Genomic DNA, 21,514 nt, shown 5'->3' with positions numbered 1-21,514 from the left:
GAAACATAATATGGTGATCTGGGAAATTTCCAATTAGTTTCGAAACATACAAAATGAGAATTAACAATTCATTCATATACTGTTAGATAGTTATATTCAATTTCAACTTTCATCTGCATCAAACTTTTTGGTATGTTTATACTTTGCTAGAGAGTGGATAGTCATAATGGCATTTAATCACACTTTGTTTTTAAAGTATAAATGCATAAGAGGTATTCCTTAGACAAACGTTATTTCTTTTTTATTGATGATTCATGACCAAAAAAGGGTAATCAACAGAAACCAAATCCAGTTTTTGTACTATTTGGATCTTACTAAATTGATCTTTAATATAAAATACACATGTCTTTTATAAGCAATGGAATTTCATTGGGAAATGCTGTAGATGATGGCACGGGTACCATAATGCTTGACGACATAAAATGCACTGGAAGTGAAAGCAGATTGAGAAATTGTCCAAGTTCAAGCTGGAAGGTACACGATTGCACTCATACCGAAGATGTAGGAGTTCTTTGCAATAATCTCAGTCCAGGTATTATACCACGTTTAATCAAGGCTTTAGTGTATGATCAATGTCCTTTATATTAAAAAAACATTGTTGAACTGATTGCGTAATGTATGAACTTGTGTCAACGTCTTATTCAAAACCCGCAAAACGAGTATATACATGCCTATTTCTATGCTAACGTGATTGATCTACAGTTAATCAAACTTTATCAATTGGCAAGAATACACGGAGTTAATGCACAGACATGAAGATAAAAAGTGATTTACTAGATACAGTTATATCCTGTTACGTCGACAGGCTGATCGTCTCTTGTTTAGCATGGATCACTCGTTATGAGCAACGACACTCATTCAAAATATCAAAATCGGGAATAGAATAGAATTTTTTAAATTAGAAATAACGGGACTTTTCTGATATGAATGATAAAGCCTGCAAATATATGTCGTTAGTAAGTTGAGGTACAGATATATCGTATATGTCAACCAATTAGTAATGGTGACTGTAAAACTTATGTAGTGTTAAACCGATTTTTTTCTGCATCACAATATCATGTTAAGCACTATCACTCGACACTTACAAATTTAGCTGATTTTTACAGCATCCTTCAAGAAAGTAACATTTTAATGAAACACAACTACTTTAAATTTGTTAATGTATTCGTGACTTTTTAAAGTTAATGGTGGTTGGTCCAATTGGGCACAATGGACTACATGTAGCAGCAGCTGTGGGGTTGGGCTTCAGACAAGAACACGTCAATGCAACAATCCTTCAACTCAATATGGAGGGATATACTGTTATGGGCTTTCATCACAAACAAGAAAATGCAATACTAATTTTTGTCCAGGTAAATAGCATGCGTATCAAAATCAAGCAGTTAACTCCTACTATAAATTATATTTCTATTGTGAAGTATGACGTTCTTTTTTTGTGATTCGTGATATATGTATACAAAATTGTACAGCGTAAGCACAATTAAAGATTTGTTAAACTATTCTAGAAATTGATTAACGTTTGATAATATATTTTTTAGTTACCGAGCATGATCTTCAGGTTTTACACAGCAAGATACAAAATGCATTAATAATATTTGTTGTTTCTTTTATTTACATCAATTAGTTGATGGTGGCTGGAGTACATGGGCAATGTGGAATTCCTGCAATGTAACCTGTGGTGAAGGAATACAATTGAGATTTCGTAGCTGTAATCATCCTACTCCAGCATTTGGTGGCCTAAAATGCAGGTCAAAGGACTCTGAAACGAAACAGTGCTTCAATGCAGAATGTCCAAAGGGTAACTTTATGATTGAAAACAAAATGGAGTAATGGGAAAACGGATTTGCCGAAAATCAAAAAATAACTAGCTGTTGGGAGGCATTACTTTTGTTCTGAGTTTTTTTCTTCATTATATGAAATAGAGAAAGCTACTACGAAGAAAGGCTAACGATAATGCTTCTCTATATTTTTAAAATTTAATCGAAATGTATTAATATTTTGACTATTGTTTAATAAAACGAAATTGATTTCAAATATTGTCTACAAAGAAAGAAGCCATGAGCCATTTCAATAACTTCATTAAATTTGTAACATTCATTACGTCATCTTAAAACACAAATTTCCAAAGGGTAGCTATCCTATGAATGGGAGATATTTACATGTTAATCGCTTTCAATCGCTAACTTCAAATGCGTTTAATGTATCTGTGATATGTCCGATACGTAAATTCAGTTTAACTAATGTCAGTTGTCTGAAGGTTTATACTAAACACGTAACGGTTTCAATTACCTAGAACTACATTGAACACACATTCTATTTTTTCACAGATAATTAATATTTATTAATTAATTCTATAAATGTTTTTACAGTAATTGATGGCGGTTGGTCGACATGGACAAACTGGACAGCTTGCACAAGACTTTGTAATGGTGGCCTCATGGAGAGAGCACGTAATTGTGACAGTCCTCCACCGATAAATGGTGGATTGTATTGCAATGGTACTTCAACTGAAGCAAATCTTTGCAACACCGTCTCTTGTTCAGGTGAATTCATGGAACATGTGGAAATGCAAATTCAAATTCATGCAACAAAATTATGTGATTAAAATATAAAACTTAAATAACTAAACTTCTCTATGTTTACGTATGAAACACGTCTGTCTAGGCTTATGTACATGTATATATGTTTTTGACCGTTAGTTCCACATGAATTTTTGTTTTAAAAGTGCTAGAAACTTATGGAAAGTGGTAATATTAATTTTTTCTTACTTTTCCATTATTCGGGCAGCAAATGATAGAGATCGAACACATCTTTTACGTTGTCTAAGTATATTGTGGATAAGGCAATAATATTATAAGTTTAATATTTCAAAACATCTTCATTCTATTAACTTGACAATAATATGTCAACATTTACTGTACTTGAATAACTGAACTTCTCTGTGTTTACGTATGAAACACGTCTGCATAGGCCTATGTACATGTATGTATGTTCTTGATCGTTTGTTCTATATACATGTAATGCCTTATATCTTTAAACTGTTGAAACATATACGTGAAAATATAATATTATAAAGACCCTTCATGGTTTGGGAATTATAACCTATTATATTTCTATCTTTACACATTAGTGCTGACAATTAGTCCTTTATCAAAACAAAGACAATTAACAATGAACCGGGTGCGGGATTTTCTGGCTGTGTTGAAGACCCATTGGTGGCCTTCGACTGTTTTCGGCTCTTTGGTCGGGTTGTTGTCGCTATGATACATTCGCCATTTCCATTCTCAATTTTATTTACAATTGGTATGTGTTCTGCTGTGAACCATGAAGATGTAGTAAACATCTTCGTTTTTCACAATTTTAAAGCTCAAAATATAATCCTTTAGCATTATTGGTTAACATTAGGCATAGAAACAAAAATGGTGTTAGCTTTAATAATTGGTGGAGTAGCTGTGGTATGCATTCTGATTACAGTTGCCTTGATGTTGATCTGTAAACGTGTGGTTACAAGCACGAGAATACCAAAGAAAGGTACACTTATATTTATCGCCTTATCTACAAAATGATACATGCAATAGGTTCGTTATCATATTACGTACCTCCTTACACAGGAGTATGTAATAAAATGTATATAATTGTTAATACATGTAGCGACACAAAGAGCTTTTTGTTCATAAAATAAGGGGATGTGGAATGATTATCAATGATCACCTATCAAACAAAGTTCAACCTAGTGGATTTGGGTGCTTATAGGTCAAGGTACTGCCGAAAACAGTAAGCAAACCCTATATCGTATAGTGAGCTTAAAAAAAGCCCCGATTTGAAAATATGTGAAACAACTAAAAAAATATAGGTCAAACGACCTGATTTATGACAAACCAATTAACGTAAGATAAATATGACAGATGACAAACAACAACAACCACTGCAGGCTCTTGACTTTGGAAGGCACATAAAGTATATGGTTGGTAACACATCGTTGTACATGTAAGCCCCCAACTCTTCCCTATCATGGAACAGTGTTGTAACAACACCATATAAGAACACACTACTACAATCAGTTGTAATAGGATGAACTCAGCAGATCGACACGAAGCACGCCAAAACAACTTATATAAAGTCAAGAACCATAATACCGAAGGATAGTTCAAAGCGAATAACAACTAACAAATACGTCAAAATCTCGCAGACCTAAGTATGAATCAGTGCACATCCCACAAACTTAGTTTCATGAACAATTTGAAAAACGCATTATATTTTGCAATACCAAAATATGAGGACATAATAACGATATGATGTATGATCATCAGTTTTCATGTGTAGCAATGCAAAAATTTGTTATGTTTAAATGTATTCAAAACATAATCAATTTTAGTATCGATAGGAAAACATATAGAAAGAAGAACATCACTACCATGTTAAATTGATGTCCTCTAAGAATAAGTTCTAATCAAACTATCAATGAGTTTGCAAGGATCTTTCTTACGTAACGGGCTTTCTTATCAACTTCATCTTCGAAATCAGGATTTGTTAATCCGGTTTTAGTAAACAAAAATATTGACAGGTGTTTGGAACTATTTAGATGTTTTATCCCGTTGGATATCAAGTCATAACATAAAGACAAACCTATTGTTGTCATAATAGCTTTATTAAAGTAGATAACATAGTCGCTGTTCTCTGATAAGTCATATAGTTTTTCTTTACTTTTAAAAAGTATGGTTAACACTAAGTCATGGATCAAAGGTCAATATTACAGACATGAAGTGACTCTTGCAAAGAACAAGTGAACAAATGGAATAGCATAGCTGTTTCTAAAATAAAAACGTGTTCCCTACCATTTTATTGCCTTAAAATTACATGAATCTTACGTTGGCTTTAAGTCTATTCATAAACCTGCTAATTTTGCTTATAAGGGTTCAAAATGTACTTTGACATGTCTTATGCAGAAAGAATATGATACATTTTACAGAATTATTCCGACTTAAACGTAAACAAAAACGATTATAAAACACATCAAAATTACAGTACAAACGGATGATGACTATTACAAGGAATTTAAATGTAACTGAGTTTAGTTTCATTAAAAAAAAATGGCGCCAATATGTAGGTTTGCGAAAGATCAAAGGTCAATTTAGAAAAAAAAAAAGTTTTGAAACGTAATTGAAAACGTACAAGAGGCGAAAGATACCAAACGGACATTCAAACTCATAAGTCGAAAATAAACCGACAACGCCATGGCTAAAAAAGAAAAAGAACAACAGACAAACAGACAAACAACAGTACACAAAACACAGCATAGAAAACTCAAGACTGAGCAACACGAACCCCACCAGAAACTGGGGGTGATACCAGGTGCTCTGGAAGGGTAAGCAGATCCTGATCCACATGTGGCACCCGTCGTGTTGCTCATGTAAGTACAAACCCGGTTATAAGTCTGATTCGGTAGGTCACATTCGGGGAAAAGAGGACTGGATTGTAGTTACGACAATTGGAACATATCCGCTCTCATCATATGTATAATGAAAAATGGAAACTATTTCACTGACGGTGAGTACGTATTTTAAAAGTAACCTTTAACATGTAACCTCAAGACAAGTTGTTTTTTTTATAAATGAAAGACAATACAAGCTTGTGTTGTATTTTTGTCATTTACCTTGTTATATATACTTGTTAGGAACAAGTTAAAAGGAAAACGTCTAACAAAGCATCTTATAACTTTAAGGTTAACTTTGCTAGATTCAATATATTGATTCTTAAACCAACATGTAAAACGATGTTTTAATGCATTTGTTTTTAGAAATTGCAGATACGCCCTTAAAAGAAGAAACGTAAGTTACATTTAACTTACCCATAATGATAGATTATTTTCTTTTGCCTTCGCGTACCTGTTAAGTTTCCAGCTGAATTGCGATACGTTCAATACAATATGACATTAATACTGTAGTGTCAGCAAATTATTCAGGAATGTCATACAGTGTTACAGGGTAGATTAATGTTTGTACAGTTATGATCCACTATATTTTATAATGAATAGTTTAGGAATATTTAACACATTAATAAATCATGTAAATGTTCTGAGTGCAATACATTAGTTGATGGATTTGGAACGGAAGTCGACCACCTCCAAATGTAATTTGTAGCCAAGCTAACATATTTTGGAATAGTGTTCACGATTTACAATTGCGGTCGTTCCATTTTGTATAGTAAACACACTTGCATTTGTCTGTGTGTTTGTTTTAAAGGCATTTTTCAGATTTTATTCATGACGGATAACAAATCATATATGTGGGATGTAAACAAACTGAACATGTGAACAATTGTTTCAGTGTATATGATTGATTTAATAGAGTCATTTAGTTATAACTATGTTTTGTTTTTGTCGTCACTTATTTCCATTCTCATAATAATACTGATACATCTGTAAACGCATAATTTCCTATGCACTCATAAAATCTATAATATTGCTTTCTGTTTAAGGGAAGAGTTGTACATATACCAAGAATCAGACCGGTCGACAAAAACAAACACGGGCTTTAAAGAGGAAACGTAAGTTGAATTTACGTTCGCTCTTAATTAATCAAAATGTAGTGTCAGCAAGTTATTTGGTACTGTTAGGGGACAACCATTAGATATTCTGGGGGGGGGGGGGGGGGGGGGGGGGGGGGCAGGAGGATTTGTTTTGGATCGGTTATTTATTTTTGTAAACTAAGAGGACAGATTATTTATTTCCTGCACTGTTGAAGCAAGATTTTTCATTTTCATTAAAACAAGGGACTGATTATTTATTTTCATAACTATATTAATAATATTTGAAAACATACAATTCATTATTTATTATAAATAATACATGTACAGTCAAGTCATTAATGTACCATTTAATCAGAATTAATCATCATCCTCTGCGGAAATGAATCTTCTGAATTCCAAACTGCATAAACATGTATTGCATACATACACGGTATTAGAGTTGGGCTGTGACTAGCCTCTATTAAAAGTATTGGCAAATATATTTACGCCGAGCAGAGCGAGGCAAAAAAGTTTTGAAGGGTTTTGAAGCCGCTGAAGGCCCAAATAAACTATAGAACAAATGATGCAAAATCGTGCTTTCTGGGCGTTCCTAGACCTTTTCTTATTCTGAAAACGCAAGTTCTGTTTTAATAATTTTTGACAATATTTTGGTCTCAAAGCAAAATGTATAGATTCAGCGTAAGATTTAAGTTTTTATGGACAACATCAAAAGACCAATATGAAGAACAAAGTAAAAATGTAATTCACATAGTTTAGTATGTGGCTGCTGTTTTTTTTTTGTCTGGTTTTTTTTTTGGTTTTTTTTGTTGTTTTGACATTCAGAATCTTAATCTTTTATACCTGTAAATTATATGGGGTTTTATTCAAATTAAATTAAGAGGGGGCTGTTTATCAGTGATATAACTATGTCAAGTAATTTTTAATAACACATTTCTATTACAACTTGATGTAGCTCTTAACTGGGATACAATTTAAAGTAGTTAAGTTGTAAAATTAGCTAAAAAGTCTTAAATAAAATAAAACTCATGATCAAGTTGAAAACAAAATTACTAAATCACAAAAGGAATGCAACACTAAGAGAATACAGAAGGGCAATCAATGAACAAAAGACAAATTTAAAGAAACATTGATCCCGAAAAAACAGGTGCTACGTCCAAGGGAGAACAGAACTTGCTTCTTGCAAACACTCACTGTCAAAACAATTTGATATGAAGACAAGCTTTTGGTTTTAAAATTTCCTTAAAGGCATTTGCTCAATGTAGTTACAGCCCTATAATAAAAGTGAGGTAAGTGTTCCAGAGCCAATATACCTCAAGTTAAATGAAACCCATTTCAGACATTTGAAGTATATTTAAATAATATTTATACCTTTATTATTAAAAGATTTGGGAAGTGTTTCCCGAATTTTTTTTTTGTAAAAAAGATGAATTTTATGAAGAATCTGGTGCCACCTCATACTTTCGAATTTCATTTATAAAATGGCTTGAAGACCTGCCGAGTTATTCATTTTCAATACATTGTAAGTCAGGTTATTTATTTTTGAACTACCACAGAACAAACCATTTATTTTTGTGATTATCAAGGCTGAGTTATTTATTTTCAAAATCCTCCTGCCCCCCCCCCCCCCCCCCCCCCCCCCCCCCCCCCCAGAATATCCAATGGTCGTCCCCTTTTATGCATTTTATGTTTCTTTACAATTATGATTTAATAATTAGTTTAAGAATAGTTAACACATTAAAGAAGGTTCTGAGTTAAATATGGCAGTTGATGGCTAGGAAACTGAAGTCTACCACTTCAGCTCCCAAAACAAAATGTAATAGTCGTATCCAAGCTAATGCAAATAATTCTTAGGACGAGTTTTCATTATAAATAATTTCTGTTTCATAAATTTACTTATATCAAACAACATATCTGTACTTGTAAACAGACTGAACGCTCACACGATTATTTTAGTGTTTATGATTTGATGTAATAAATGATTTCGAATAATTAGAATGTTTTGTTTTTGTCGTTTCTTATTTCCCATTTCCATTCGAAAGATAATACTAAAACATCTGTAGATATCATAATGTCTGTTACACTATTTGATAATATTTGTTTTCCTTTTAAGGGAAGAGCTGTACATATATCAAGAATCAGACCAGCCAACACAAGCCTTCCATAATTCAGCCTACATCAAAGACTACGATTCCAAGAATGTTGCTAAACCTGGAGTGGAATTTGATTCATGTGACATTTATGATAATTGTGAAGAAAGCTGTTATGAAAATTATTAGGACTGAAACAATTTTTAACTAAAAACGATTCTGTTTGATTTAGACAAAAAAATGTAAAGTTTGGAATCGGTTAGAGGACACCTTTTCGTGTTCTATAGTTTTTAGCGTTTTGAGTTTCATGTTTCATATTTGTTTGTCTGTATATCATTTAGGGGCCAGCTGAAGCCCACCTCCGTGTGCGGGATTTTCTTGTTGCGTTCACGACAAATTTGTGGCCTAAGGCTGTTTTTCTGCTCTTTGGTCGGGTTGTTGTCTATTTGAAACATTCCTCGTTTTCATTTTCAATTCTATCATTTTAGATATTTGCGTTATAAAACGAGACTAACAGTAATAACTTCATAGAGTCCGGATTTTCCGTATTAGTTGCACTTTACTCGTCTAAAGTGTATTGCAGTTACTTCACAGGTTTGTCTTGTAAAATGAGCGATAATCCAAATTGAACTATATTCAATTGTCCTATGAAATTTTGTACAAATATAAAAGTGATCCAATTGATGTAGATAATTACCGTGGAATAACCATTCGTATTTGTTATGAAGAATGCTTTATTTGTATTCTAAACAGCAAATGGCATGAATATTTGAAACTTTCTGGTTTATTATGTGAAGACCAAGCAAGGTTTAGAAAAGGTTTTATAGTTTTTATACAGATTATATATTCAATGTTGAATTGATTTATATCTGCACGGAGGAATCCCATTTGTCTGCGCTGCTGGTGATATCGCTCATTACCTGATTCTGTCATATCCGCAATGTAACATATAACGAATATATCTTGTAATTGTTTAAGTCTTCCGTAGGGACAAAAAAAAGTTGATAAGTTCAAGCATGAATTCATAATTGTAATCCCATGATAAACCATATTTAGACATTTTCCGTCAACAAAAATTGCATCATCAGATAAGGTTTTATTCATTTTAAGTCAAATCTTTATCAAAATGAATAAAATTTTGCTCTAAATCTGTGGCAGTCTGTTTGGTTCCAACTAAATTACATACCGTAGTATAAAATCTTTCCTGTATTCAAAATTAGCTATCTTTAGAAGGCATGCGCGACATCACCGGACGTTTGAAAAACTGTTTAATTTTGGACACTCATTACATAAAATCTTAACGGTGAAACTATATATAAAGAGAGGATTGGTGCTCACAAGGAAGCTATTAAACCAAGAGTTCCAAATGGTGAAGTTAAAATCATCCCTTCGTAAATTTTACGGACGCCATCACGAGTTGGTTGACCGTTATGGAATAACCGTATCACAGATGATATCAGATATGTACCTTATGTCGTAACTACAATACCCTTCCCTTTTCACGAATGTGACCTACCGAATTTGACTATTTCCCGGATTTGTAATAACATAAGCAACACGACGGGTGCCACATGTGGAGCAGGATCTGCTTACCCTTCCGGAGCACCTGAGATCACCCCCAGTTTTTGGTGGGGTTCGTGTTGCTTAGTCTTTAGTTTTCTATGTTGTGTCATTTGTACTATTATTTGTCTGTTTGTCTTTTTATTTTTGGCCATGGCGTTGTCAGTTTGTTATCGATCTATGAGTTTGACTGTCCTTCTGGTATCTTTCGTCCCTCTTTTAATGAAATCAGAGTATATCATGAATTTGTACACAGAATAGTATCCGACTATTGGTTTCACGAGATTTCCGAAGTGAAGCTAAAAGTCTTAGGTGGAAAGATACACCAGACTATACTGTTTATTGTTCTTTTGTTATCTGTCGTTAAGCTTCTTTCACTTTCAAAATAATATATTTATGGCAAAAATATATTAAGCTATACTGATGATGTTAAACTGTTGAAAATAATAAAATTTATGTATAATAATGCAAACGTGTAAATGATATTTATCATATGCTTGTTTTGATCTTGTTGATAGGAGAACTGATGTTCGTTCATTTGACATGTATGAAGTAACTGTATATATATATTTTTTAATTGTAATTATATATTATTTTAGCTAAGTCAGCACAAGAGCTACAGGCTGCATGCCTTGTATTTATATTGTACCAAAAGTCTATGTATTTACTTGATCAAGTCTAAACACGAATAGTGTTAATTTTAAGTATGATGGTAAAAAAACTAGACATTGTAATGAATTTCCAATACCTTGGCAGATTTATTTCAAAACATTATGTTTTGTTTCACCCTGAGTAATATATTGCCTTAGCAGTATTTGGCACAACTTATGAAAACTTTTGTTTTTTTAGATTCGCATTATGCTTTTGCTTTCCAACCGTTTTGTTTCGAGTGCCATTGAAGAGTCTTTATTAACGATGAGAACGCGTCTGGTGTAACAAATCATCAGCTGTTATACTCGATGAATGTTTTCAAGTACAGGTTCTGTTAATGATGCTAAATCACATATTATTAAGCAAGTCAGACAAGCCTTGTAAAGTGTTTTTAGAAAAAAAAAAAAAAAAAAAAAATTGACAGTGACATAACGGTTGTACCTATCTTATTATATAATGTAGAAGTGTTGGGTTATAAAATTTGTAAAATTTTATAGTCATTCTATTTGACTTTTTAGAAACAATTTAAAAGCTACAAACATAATTCCACATTATGATTTACTAGGATTTAGGTAGAACTCCATTTATTATTCCTGTACATACTAGAATAGTTGGCTTTTGTAAACGATTAATGTGCAGTTAAAAAAAAAAATTACAAACACTCTAAATTAAATTTGTTTGAATTAAGTTTGAAGATTTGTGGATTTCTAAATGGTTTTTAGATTATAAACAACACTTAACATTATTGACAGAATGAGAAGGTATTGTAACTTTCTAATAAAAATTAACTTTGGGTAATTTTCACTATGAATTCAAATTTACTTATCTCAGAAGTATAAGGCAATTGTTCTTCCTTCAAATATGTATATAAATCGGAAAGTTATTTGTTTAATGAAAAATTAATGTGTGCCTCTGTAAATAATACACTTATCTAGCTAGCTTACGTGTATAAAGTTGTTTTGGAAACTTTTTACCAAACACTTAAAACATTCACGAAATTAATAAAGTGTTATTTTCATTTACTAGCACTGGTCGACACCACTGCTGCTGGACTGTAAGAATTAACTAAGTATTTGTTGGTACGGTACTGACATGATTCAATCAAAGTTCTTAGCGAATTTTGTATTTTTGTTCGGGTTTTTATGTGGTTTGTATCGATCTGACGGGTTGAGCCCTTTTCAACTGATTTTTATAGTGTGTCCTTATGTCGTACTGTGAAACAACTGTCCTAGGTTAGAGGAAGGTTTGGCGCCAGAAAACATATGTAACCCCGCAACATTCTGTATGTGCCTGTTCCAAGCAAGGAGCCTGTAAGTCAGTTGTTATCATGTGATGCTGCATATCATATTTGTTTTTTGCTTATTGTTTTGTACATAAATCGTTAGTTTTCTCGTTTGAATTGTTTTACATTTCGTTTAATTTCGGACCCTTTTATAGCTTACTATGCAGTATGGGTTTTGTTCATTGTTGAAGGCCGAACGGAGACCTGTAGTTGTTAACTTTTATGTCTTTTGATCTATAGTGCAGAGTTTTCTCATTTGTAATCATACAACATATTCTTATTTTCATACTGTCTAAAATTGTCCACAAAAGCACTTCGACCGCACAGAATCAATAATGTGTTATTTTCCAAATACCATGAAGATACCATTGATACTGCTATGTACGATTTGTATATTTCACACTAGCTAACCAATTTTGAGGAAAATTGGCCATTTGATCTTAACAGCAATAAAAAGACAAGCAATAAGTTTTTAAGTATTTTTCTGTCTTTCCGTTAATTTTCAAAACCTATTACTGCGGATACGCTAGATCTGTTTAGTTTATGTTCATAATGTTCGGTAACTGTATTTCCCTGTACAATACAACATCAAACTGAATTGTCTGATAAGGTACTGTACAGTACTGGATTTACTGCAAGCACAATATATGTACAGTAATGATTTAATGACAAGAATTACCGTCTTTAATATCTGTCTTTTTCAATAATGTTAAGTTCAACATGACCGTTTCAGACTACAATTTCTTTACAAGTGGCACTCAATGAATGTTATATTAAAGCACTATGTATCATGATTTATGTGACATTCCATCAATGTAAATATTTTTATTGTTCATATTTATTTGTTGATAAATAGTGTATGTACATATCTCATGTCTGAAAACTTTAATAAAGTAAAGAAATCTCAAAAATCTCAAATCGCTAGAAATGCAGGACTCGGGATTCATTATTAACAATTTAAGTAGTTTTTATAGGTAAAGGTGAACAAAAAATTGACATATTCAACAATATACATATTTACAGATTTCCTATAGATTAATATGCAAAGTTTGGTAAAACAAAGAAATCAAATATCCACGGAAATACTTTTTTTCCCATTCCAAGAAAGTTGGTATCTAACAAAAGTTATGTATCCACAGTAAATGTATGCCCTGTTTCTAAACTACGTTAGCAAATTATGACTCTTGTCGAAAGTTTGGACGTCTCTTGTTAGAATTTCTAGATCATTGAGATGTAGAATACTAAATACATTACAAAAAAAAAAAAAAAAGAAAATGCCAAAAGTAACAGCTGTCCTGTTAAAAACTCAATTGAAAAAAAAAAAAAACGAATTTGTCTCATTTTTTTAATTGTTTCGGGGCTACTATTATTTACAAAATGTATTTTTCCAACAAATAGTGCGTCTGGCTCACTTAACTATAAAAAAATGTTAATTGTAGTCATTGAACATATTAAAAGGACAGTACGATTACTTGTGGAACAGTTACTGTAAATACTTTATTTCTCTAGTAATTCTTAAAAACATATATGACACATTGTTACCATATAGATGTATGCAATACTAATGTGTACAGCAATTTGACTTGATAACTAGTTATCTTCACTGGTCAAAGTTAACTTGCAACTGATTTAAGGACTGCTTTATCGGTCATAGGACCAAAATCAAAATAACTGAAAAAGCAGATTTAGTCCCCGGACTGTTTTTATGAATGCAGAAAGAGTAAACTTTAGGCAAGTCCGCTACCGAATGTATCTTTGAAACCAATCTTGTCAATCATTAACGTTGACCTTGGCATCTCCGATCGAACCAGATTTGTTCTATAGTTAACTTTTTGCTGGTCTGCTCAGCTCAACACTAAGTTAATTTGTGTCTTCAACTGCTTCACATCGATTGATAAAATCTTTTAAAATGTCTTCGTTTCTTAATATAAACAATACACTTGTAATAAATACAGTACACATAAAACTTGACTACAATAAAAATAGCCCCCTCTTTTGCATTTAAAAAAAAAGAAAATCGGTTAAAAACAATCAGCTAATGGTCATTGTATAATGCAAGAAGTAGTGAATAAAGAAAAAAACTAAAACTTGAAACGCTACTATAAATTAGTAGGTTTGAAACATGTATCTAAAGATGGTTTGCATAACTCATTTGTTTGCCAGCATAAAACGGCACATTCCATATGTGTATTTTTTATAATCAAAATCAGATGTCAGAATCACAAAATCAAAGTGCCAAAATTTCGTCGTGTTACTCAAAATATTGGATTGACGCTAAAATCAGTAGTTTTTATATCGATTCCCGGATGGTTTTTATAACACATTTGTGTCCTCATCAGCCAATATTGACTATATTTGTACTTTATTATGAAAATTTAGTTATAGATAATGCATATTTTAAGGTTTGTCTTGTCGTATAACGAATCGAGGGTTGTCAGAATTGATCAAATAAAAGACAGACCTTAGGAAGATCTTTCTTTGGGCAATCCTGACACCCCGATGTGTGTTACACGACAAGAAAACCCTTACAATATTCATCATTTGACTTAAATATTGTTAAACAATTATTTTTTTGCAAATGCAAAAATTTGCAGGATTTGCATCCTATTTTACCGACCACACTAAAGTGGGATATTCTGTTCTGATTCGGTCAAGTGTTAATACGACTTACGGCTCATTTAAAATGTGAAATAACACTCACTAATTAATCTATATATAAACTTTAGCGATCATTATTCAGACACATTTAAAATATCACTGTAACTGCATGAAGCAAGACACAAATAAATTGTTATCGCACGATAACGTTGTTTGAAAAATACAAGTCACTTTGTAAGTCATTTATTGTATAAACTTAGTTTATGAAAGGGGATGCTATGTTTTGGTTTTTTTTTTTCTTCTTTTTTTTTCAGGACATTTTTATCGCGGAAAAGTAAGATTTTCAATACAGTGTGGATCAATAAGATTTTCAAAATTTTATACACGAATGCTATGAAAAGATTTGCATTATTAAATTCATCTTACAAAATGTCCAAATATTGTGGAGATAATTTTACAAAACTACATTATTTGTTTTGAAAGAAAAATTGTGCGTCAACGACAATTTTTGGTATTTCAGTCTAATAAAAGGAGGAAATGATTGTTTTTGCATTTAACCGATCAAAGATGGAACATCAAAACATAAACCCCAATTGGCAACAACGTACGATAACTATCAAGGGAATTAAAGTAAAGTAAATTATAGTTTGCAATTTAAGCAGGGACAATAATGACCTTACACATGTCATTATTTTGTGCCTTGAATCATATTTTATTGAAACTTGGTATCGTCTGGGTTAATTCTTCGAAATAATGACATATCGTTCTGAAAGAAAATAACTCCATATAGGTAAATAACTAGGGGTATCATCAATTTTACTAACTATACACCAATATTCATTTATCATGTTTATTTTATACAATCTACGTACCCTGTACCCTTCGTTTTTTGAGCGTGTCGATCAAAGCGATCTAAAAGTTTTATTCTTACAAATGTACGCGTACTGCTACATTTTGATACGGATCATTACTCAACATCTTAGAACGAATCAGAACTTTGAATTTTATATAAAATATTAATGTCTTTAAGCATATGATCTTTATTGAAATCAACAATGTACATTAGCCGTTTGTTTTTAACTGAATAACCATTATAGTTTTCGATTTGTTGAAAGGCAGATCAAGGAGAAATGTTTCTTTCGAACACAGTTTAAGCGGTGTTTTTTTATTTGTATTGGTTATATCAAGAAACAAAGACATTATAATATTCTATCAATCGATGTAAAGCGGTTCTGGTCACATGTTAACTTAGTGTTGAGCATAGAAGCAAAAAATAACATTAAATCTCATACTTTAGATCAGTTATGGTTCAATTGGAGTTGTCAATATCGAAGTTAACTTATTGCAGGACTGGGTTGAATGTTAACTTCAGTAGCGGACCTGTCTGAAGTTAACTTTTTCTTCAGTCATAAAAACAGTCCTATGACCACGTCTGCTTTTCAATTTTGCTTGATTTTGGTCCTATGACAAGTCGAAGAAGTACTTGAACCTGTCGCAGGTTAACGTTGACTAGTCAAATCGACTGGGTATCTTTTCAACATAAAATGGACGCATATAAATATTTTTCACAATTTCTGTTGAGGACTTTACACTTCATAATTCGAGTATCACCGACACCATTAGTATCTCTGACATCATTTATCACCGACCATACGCACAACAAAAACCGGGCATAAACATCCCTCCAAAATAAATATCGAACCCAAAAATAACTTATTAACTTTATCTTTACATTTTTATAATATAGCAATTAATAGAGGTCTCTCAACATCTTACGAACGGACGAAACTCTACGAACGCATCGTTAAGGAGCAGTAATTTTGTTAAAATAAAATCCACGATAAATTTCTGCCGATATTACAGTGTGTTTCAAGACAACAGTTATCAATTTCATAGTCTTTTTTCAACCTTGCATTTTATTTTTTGTGGTTAAACATCAGTGTTTTAATTTATTTTCTGTTGTTGAATGTTACGTATTCTTAAGTTGTGTTTCGTTTGTTTACATGTCGAATATATGCGTTCGATTTATCTCCCTTATCCATTTAAAAAGAACATTGAAATGTAATGTTGATGTTAACAATAATCTGGTTTGTATTTGATTGATTGAGTGTTGGATGTTAAACATTCAGTGGCAAGTATTCCATGAATTTCGCGGCGAGATTAGCGTTTGATAAAGGATTGAAAAGTGATTAAGATGACACAAGTTTAATATTTTTCATTTATTATATCGACACATTCTTTATAAATATGGAACGAATAAAGGAGGAGCGTTTGGGTAAATACTGTCTCCTAGAATACAGCACGCAACTAGAAAGTTTTAATGTGCACTAGGCCCCGGCGCCATAACGCTTTTATTTTCTGAGTAAAAAAATATTCTCAGAATGAATTATATTACTCAGCTAAGAATAAGAACTTGTTTCTCTGCCATAAAAAAATATTCTCAACTTTGAGAATATTCTTAGCTGAGAATTTTTTTTCTCAGTGATGTAAGCGGTAAAATAGATGTTTGAAAACTAAAAAGTGTACCTTACTTCGCAAAAACGCAGGTTTTATCTCTTTAGCAACACTGTAAAACATAAAAAGAATCTATGATAGATAAAATGACAAGTAGCATTTGTAAGCATCGGTAAATGGACAGAAAGTCACAGGATATAAAGTCACGAATAATTTGTGGACAATTGTTTGAAATTATAAGCTGAGAAAGATCTTGATATATTTGAGTTATTAACCCATAGCTTGTTATGAATATATATTACTTTATATATTTCTCATACAACTTCTGTCTTAAGATACACGTATTAATGATTATGTTTTATAAATGGCGAAATCTTCGAAATGTAATATCCTTGGAATGTAACCTTCGTTGACGTTTATAATTACGCGAAGAGTGCTTTCTTTCACGTTCGCACTAAAGGTCAAATTATGTTGTATGCTACAAAATTTTTCAATGTTCAAAGAAAATGTTACGGCCATATTTGGAATATTTCTACTATATTGCATTTTTTATAGTATCAGCATACTTATGCTAATTTTACAAAAATCAAACTTATTCATTTATTTCTATGAATAGCAGATGCTGCATATGAATTTTATTGGTCATACAAGATATTGGATGCTCTCATGATTATATTAAATAACTTTTGTAGTTGTTAAATTGTTATGTTTAAAAACAACACTATCATTTCTGTTTATAGCATATTTTAGAAAAGTGTCTACAGAAAAATGAAGAAAAATATTAAAATGAAAGTTTCACCTTGGATAGATGCTGATGTAATTCTTTTAATTCTATATTGAATACCTTAGCATTTGGATGTTGGCTTCCAATTATTTTGAGATTCTGGCATCCCATCACATCATTATTTTCGCTCAAATATCCGATGCCCACTAAAATGTGGGTGATTTCATACAACAACAAAGGAGCAGTGAAGCTATTTCACACTAGATTTAAAAAGTCTTTCAATCTTTTCTAAAATTCATAGTTTCACAGCACCGTATGTACTTTTTTATTGTTCTAACAATAGTATGATTGATTATTTTAAATAAATCAACAAATTATGAACCCTGGAAAAAGCCTGAAACCTCAATTTTTACAGTTTTTGACAAAATTGATATTGAGTATTTATCCTTAAAAAATATATGAAAAAGACAACGTTAACCAAACAAAAAATGTTGGACTGAGTAAAGATGTGTATGTTTTTTTTTTTGGATACATTTTCATTTGTGCAGATTAGTGACGTTCTTCAATTCAAATTTTATCAAAATTTGAACAAAAACCCTATTAACAGTTGTAAATTTTTATATCAAAGTACCCTCAATAGCAACATGTAAGAATTTTTTTATACTTAAGTATGCTTTTGGCTATACTCAAATATTTAAGAATATTCTTAACTTTGAGTAAAAAAATATCTGAGAATTTTTTTATGGCGGTGTATTTTGCTGAGAATAAAAGAATTGAGAAAATTCTCAGGCTAAGCAAAAAAAAATTAATCAAATAGTTTTATGGCGCCGGGGCCAGGTCTAAGTGGTCCGACTTTCTGTAACGCACGAGTGTCATTTACGTGTTCGAGAGTATCTTGGATAAATATGTCGTGAACACCGCTATTTATTTAAAAGAAAATTATCTATTGGGAAAAGGTTACAGAAATATAAAGGAGCACTCGATCAATCGTAAAGTAATCGATTTTTGTGTATTCTTGTTTAAAGTATAGTGCTACAGCACTGATAGTTACATATTTTTTAAAAGCCACGGTACATTTTTCTAAAAGTCCATTCCCTAAGTAAAAAAAAATAGAAAATAATAACAGAAGAAAATATATAAACAGCATGCCATAAAAACTCCACAAAAACAAGAAAACAAAATTAATTATGTATATACTAAAATTTGTACGATAATAAAACATACACAAAAAGAATAAGAACGGCCATGAAAAAAACAACAAAAAACTAAATACATAACAGTACATCTTTTTGGTTTTTTTAAAAATTTATTTTAATGTTTCCCGTTAGTTATCTTCTTGAGTTGAAGTTTTAGCTAGAATATAAATCAATAATAATCATTTAAGTGAAGAAGTGATTATGTGGATTTTAGAGTTGGGGCAACGAAGCGGTTACCCCGGATCCGAGGATGTTTTTTTTTTGTTTCAAATTAAAAACTAGAGGCATTCACGCCTAGATTTGTTTTAACTCATGTTTGCGGAAGACCTTCTAGCATTGATCGCCATCCTTGATGATATTCAAAAAGATTCCTATCCCCTTCCATTCCAAAGTCCTATGTTTACCCCTTTTCACATAAATGTACTAAAAAATTCAGATGATGTTGTCATGCTTATCAAAATCTCTTGTACGATTGCTGCCCTTGGTCTGAATATTTTAAATTATTTTCTTCCCCATAATATTTTGATCAGTTAGATTTTTCAACTGTGTTGATTGAACCGTAAATTGTAAATTATATATTATATATATCACTCGTCAATATAATATGTCTACGACTCAAAATGGTCTGAAAATTACAGCATGTATATATATTTTTTATATATAAAAGACATTTCAAAGGGAAGAAGAACACAGCCGATAGTCCACTATTATTAAATAAATTAATGCTCCCTCTTTTCTCGTTACGGCAAGTTACGTGAAGTTAGGGCAATTTTCGTTCGTTCGTTAGATGTTGAGAAACCTCTATTTGGACATTCTGGCCAGTGAGTAAGAAATATCATCTCGACACCAAAAAAGACCACAATATATTATATAAATAATTTTCAGTATAAAGGTCTTTTCTGAGTGTTGTTATTATACGCCTTGCGATATCCATGTCCTGTATTGACAATTATAATACCTAAATACTATTAACAAATCTCTAGCGTGTACTTAACTCAATGGCCATGTTTCGACTGATATGAAGCTCTTCTGTAGAATTTCAATAGGCACCTATTCACTTGATGCTCTAGAAAGATCTGCCTGACTACATAGTGCGGTACTAGTGAAATAAGACCTAACATAAACTATAATAAAATTGAAAATGGAAACGGGGAAGGTTTCAAACAGACAACAACCCGACCAAAGAGCAGAAAACAGCCCAAGGCGACCAATGGGTATTCCACACAGCAAGAAAATCCCGCACCTGGAGGTTGGTTTTCCTGAAATTTATTCTAATATCAACATTTTAAACCAATTTTACACAAACCTCATATAGCCTGCTTTACTCGTCATTTATTATTTTAGCAGGGAAATGATATCATTATATGGAAATTTATTATTTTTACTATTTATCAGGACGTTTTCAAACGAATGGAAAACAAATGTCATATTGCTGAATTGGTACAGCCATTTTCTTAACTAGAAAATTGTGGATTAAACCTGGCTGAATACATGTAGCTAGCTAAACTAAACAAATAGAAAGTGTGAACAATATTACACTGAGAAGTAATACATATCATTTGTTCGCTTTGAACATATTAACACTATAATTAATATAAACATTATACCTTTAGAAATATCACATGTATCACCTGTCAATTTTGCCGAATGCGTCAACCAATTCTAAATATCAATCTTTGACATTTTCACTTTTTAAATTAATAAGTTAATGCTTTACAGTGGCTAAATGATAAATAGGTTATTGGGAGATATGGTTCGGAACTACAAAAAAAAAATAATTGCACCTTGTTGAAACCATTGCTGAATAAATATGCTTAAACAAATTGAATGAAAAAGATAAAACACTGCTTCCAAAATTAAGTTATATATTGGAAATATAGTTCGAATGGTTATTTTCAAATCATCACCAATGCCTCACAAACCGTACTTAAAGTAGACAAATTGTTCTCTCTGTACATCATTTAAAGGACAAATATATTATATATATACGGTTTCACATTCAAAGAACTTCGGGTGCATACAAATTACAAGAAGTTAACTTCGCTGCTGGTTGATTTCTCGTCAATGAGGAAATCATCACCTGAGTAGCCAATGAATCCGAATCGGTATTTAAAATTCATAATATGTGTAAACCCTTGTTATTTTTTTGTTGATGAGTTTAGAATTTGTAAATACCAAAGCTCCAAATTCTTCAATCACTTTTACTATTCTGTTAAGGTCGCTCTTGGTGATAATGGTCATGACGTATTCAAGTACTTATGTATCCTTGTATGTAACAAATTGAAGCTAAGACAATTTGTTCTTTCAAATCATGGTTTTATCGACACACAGGCATAAACTAGTGGTCATTACCTAAAAATAGGTTATCACACATTATGTATTTTATGCTTATAGTTTCAAAAACTTCGTTTTTTATTCATTTAAAATTAGGTTA

The 21,514-nt window shown here is 31.7% G+C and overlaps 1 protein-coding gene across 1 annotated transcript; it reads left to right on the top strand.

Moving 5' to 3' along the window:
• The first annotated feature begins 360 nt into the window (after positions 1-360).
• Positions 361-11,630, top strand: LOC127723100 (hemicentin-1-like). The gene is made up of 8 exons (XM_052229543.1): positions 361-532; positions 1,182-1,352; positions 1,625-1,798; positions 2,370-2,543; positions 3,406-3,531; positions 5,798-5,828; positions 6,478-6,546; positions 8,639-11,630. Exons 1-8 carry the CDS (start codon positions 406-408, stop codon positions 8,802-8,804), a joined length of 1,038 nt encoding a protein of 345 aa, XP_052085503.1. The 5' UTR covers positions 361-405; the 3' UTR covers positions 8,805-11,630.
• The last annotated feature ends 9,884 nt before the right edge of the window (positions 11,631-21,514 follow it).

The sequence above is a fragment of the Mytilus californianus genome, unplaced genomic scaffold (genome assembly GCF_021869535.1).
Source record: "Mytilus californianus isolate M0D057914Y unplaced genomic scaffold, xbMytCali1.0.p SCAF_13, whole genome shotgun sequence".
Lineage (NCBI taxonomy): Eukaryota > Metazoa > Mollusca > Bivalvia > Mytilida > Mytilidae > Mytilus > Mytilus californianus.
The sequence above is the reverse complement of the archived record's forward strand: the minus strand, read 5'-3'. Positions and strand labels throughout refer to the sequence as shown.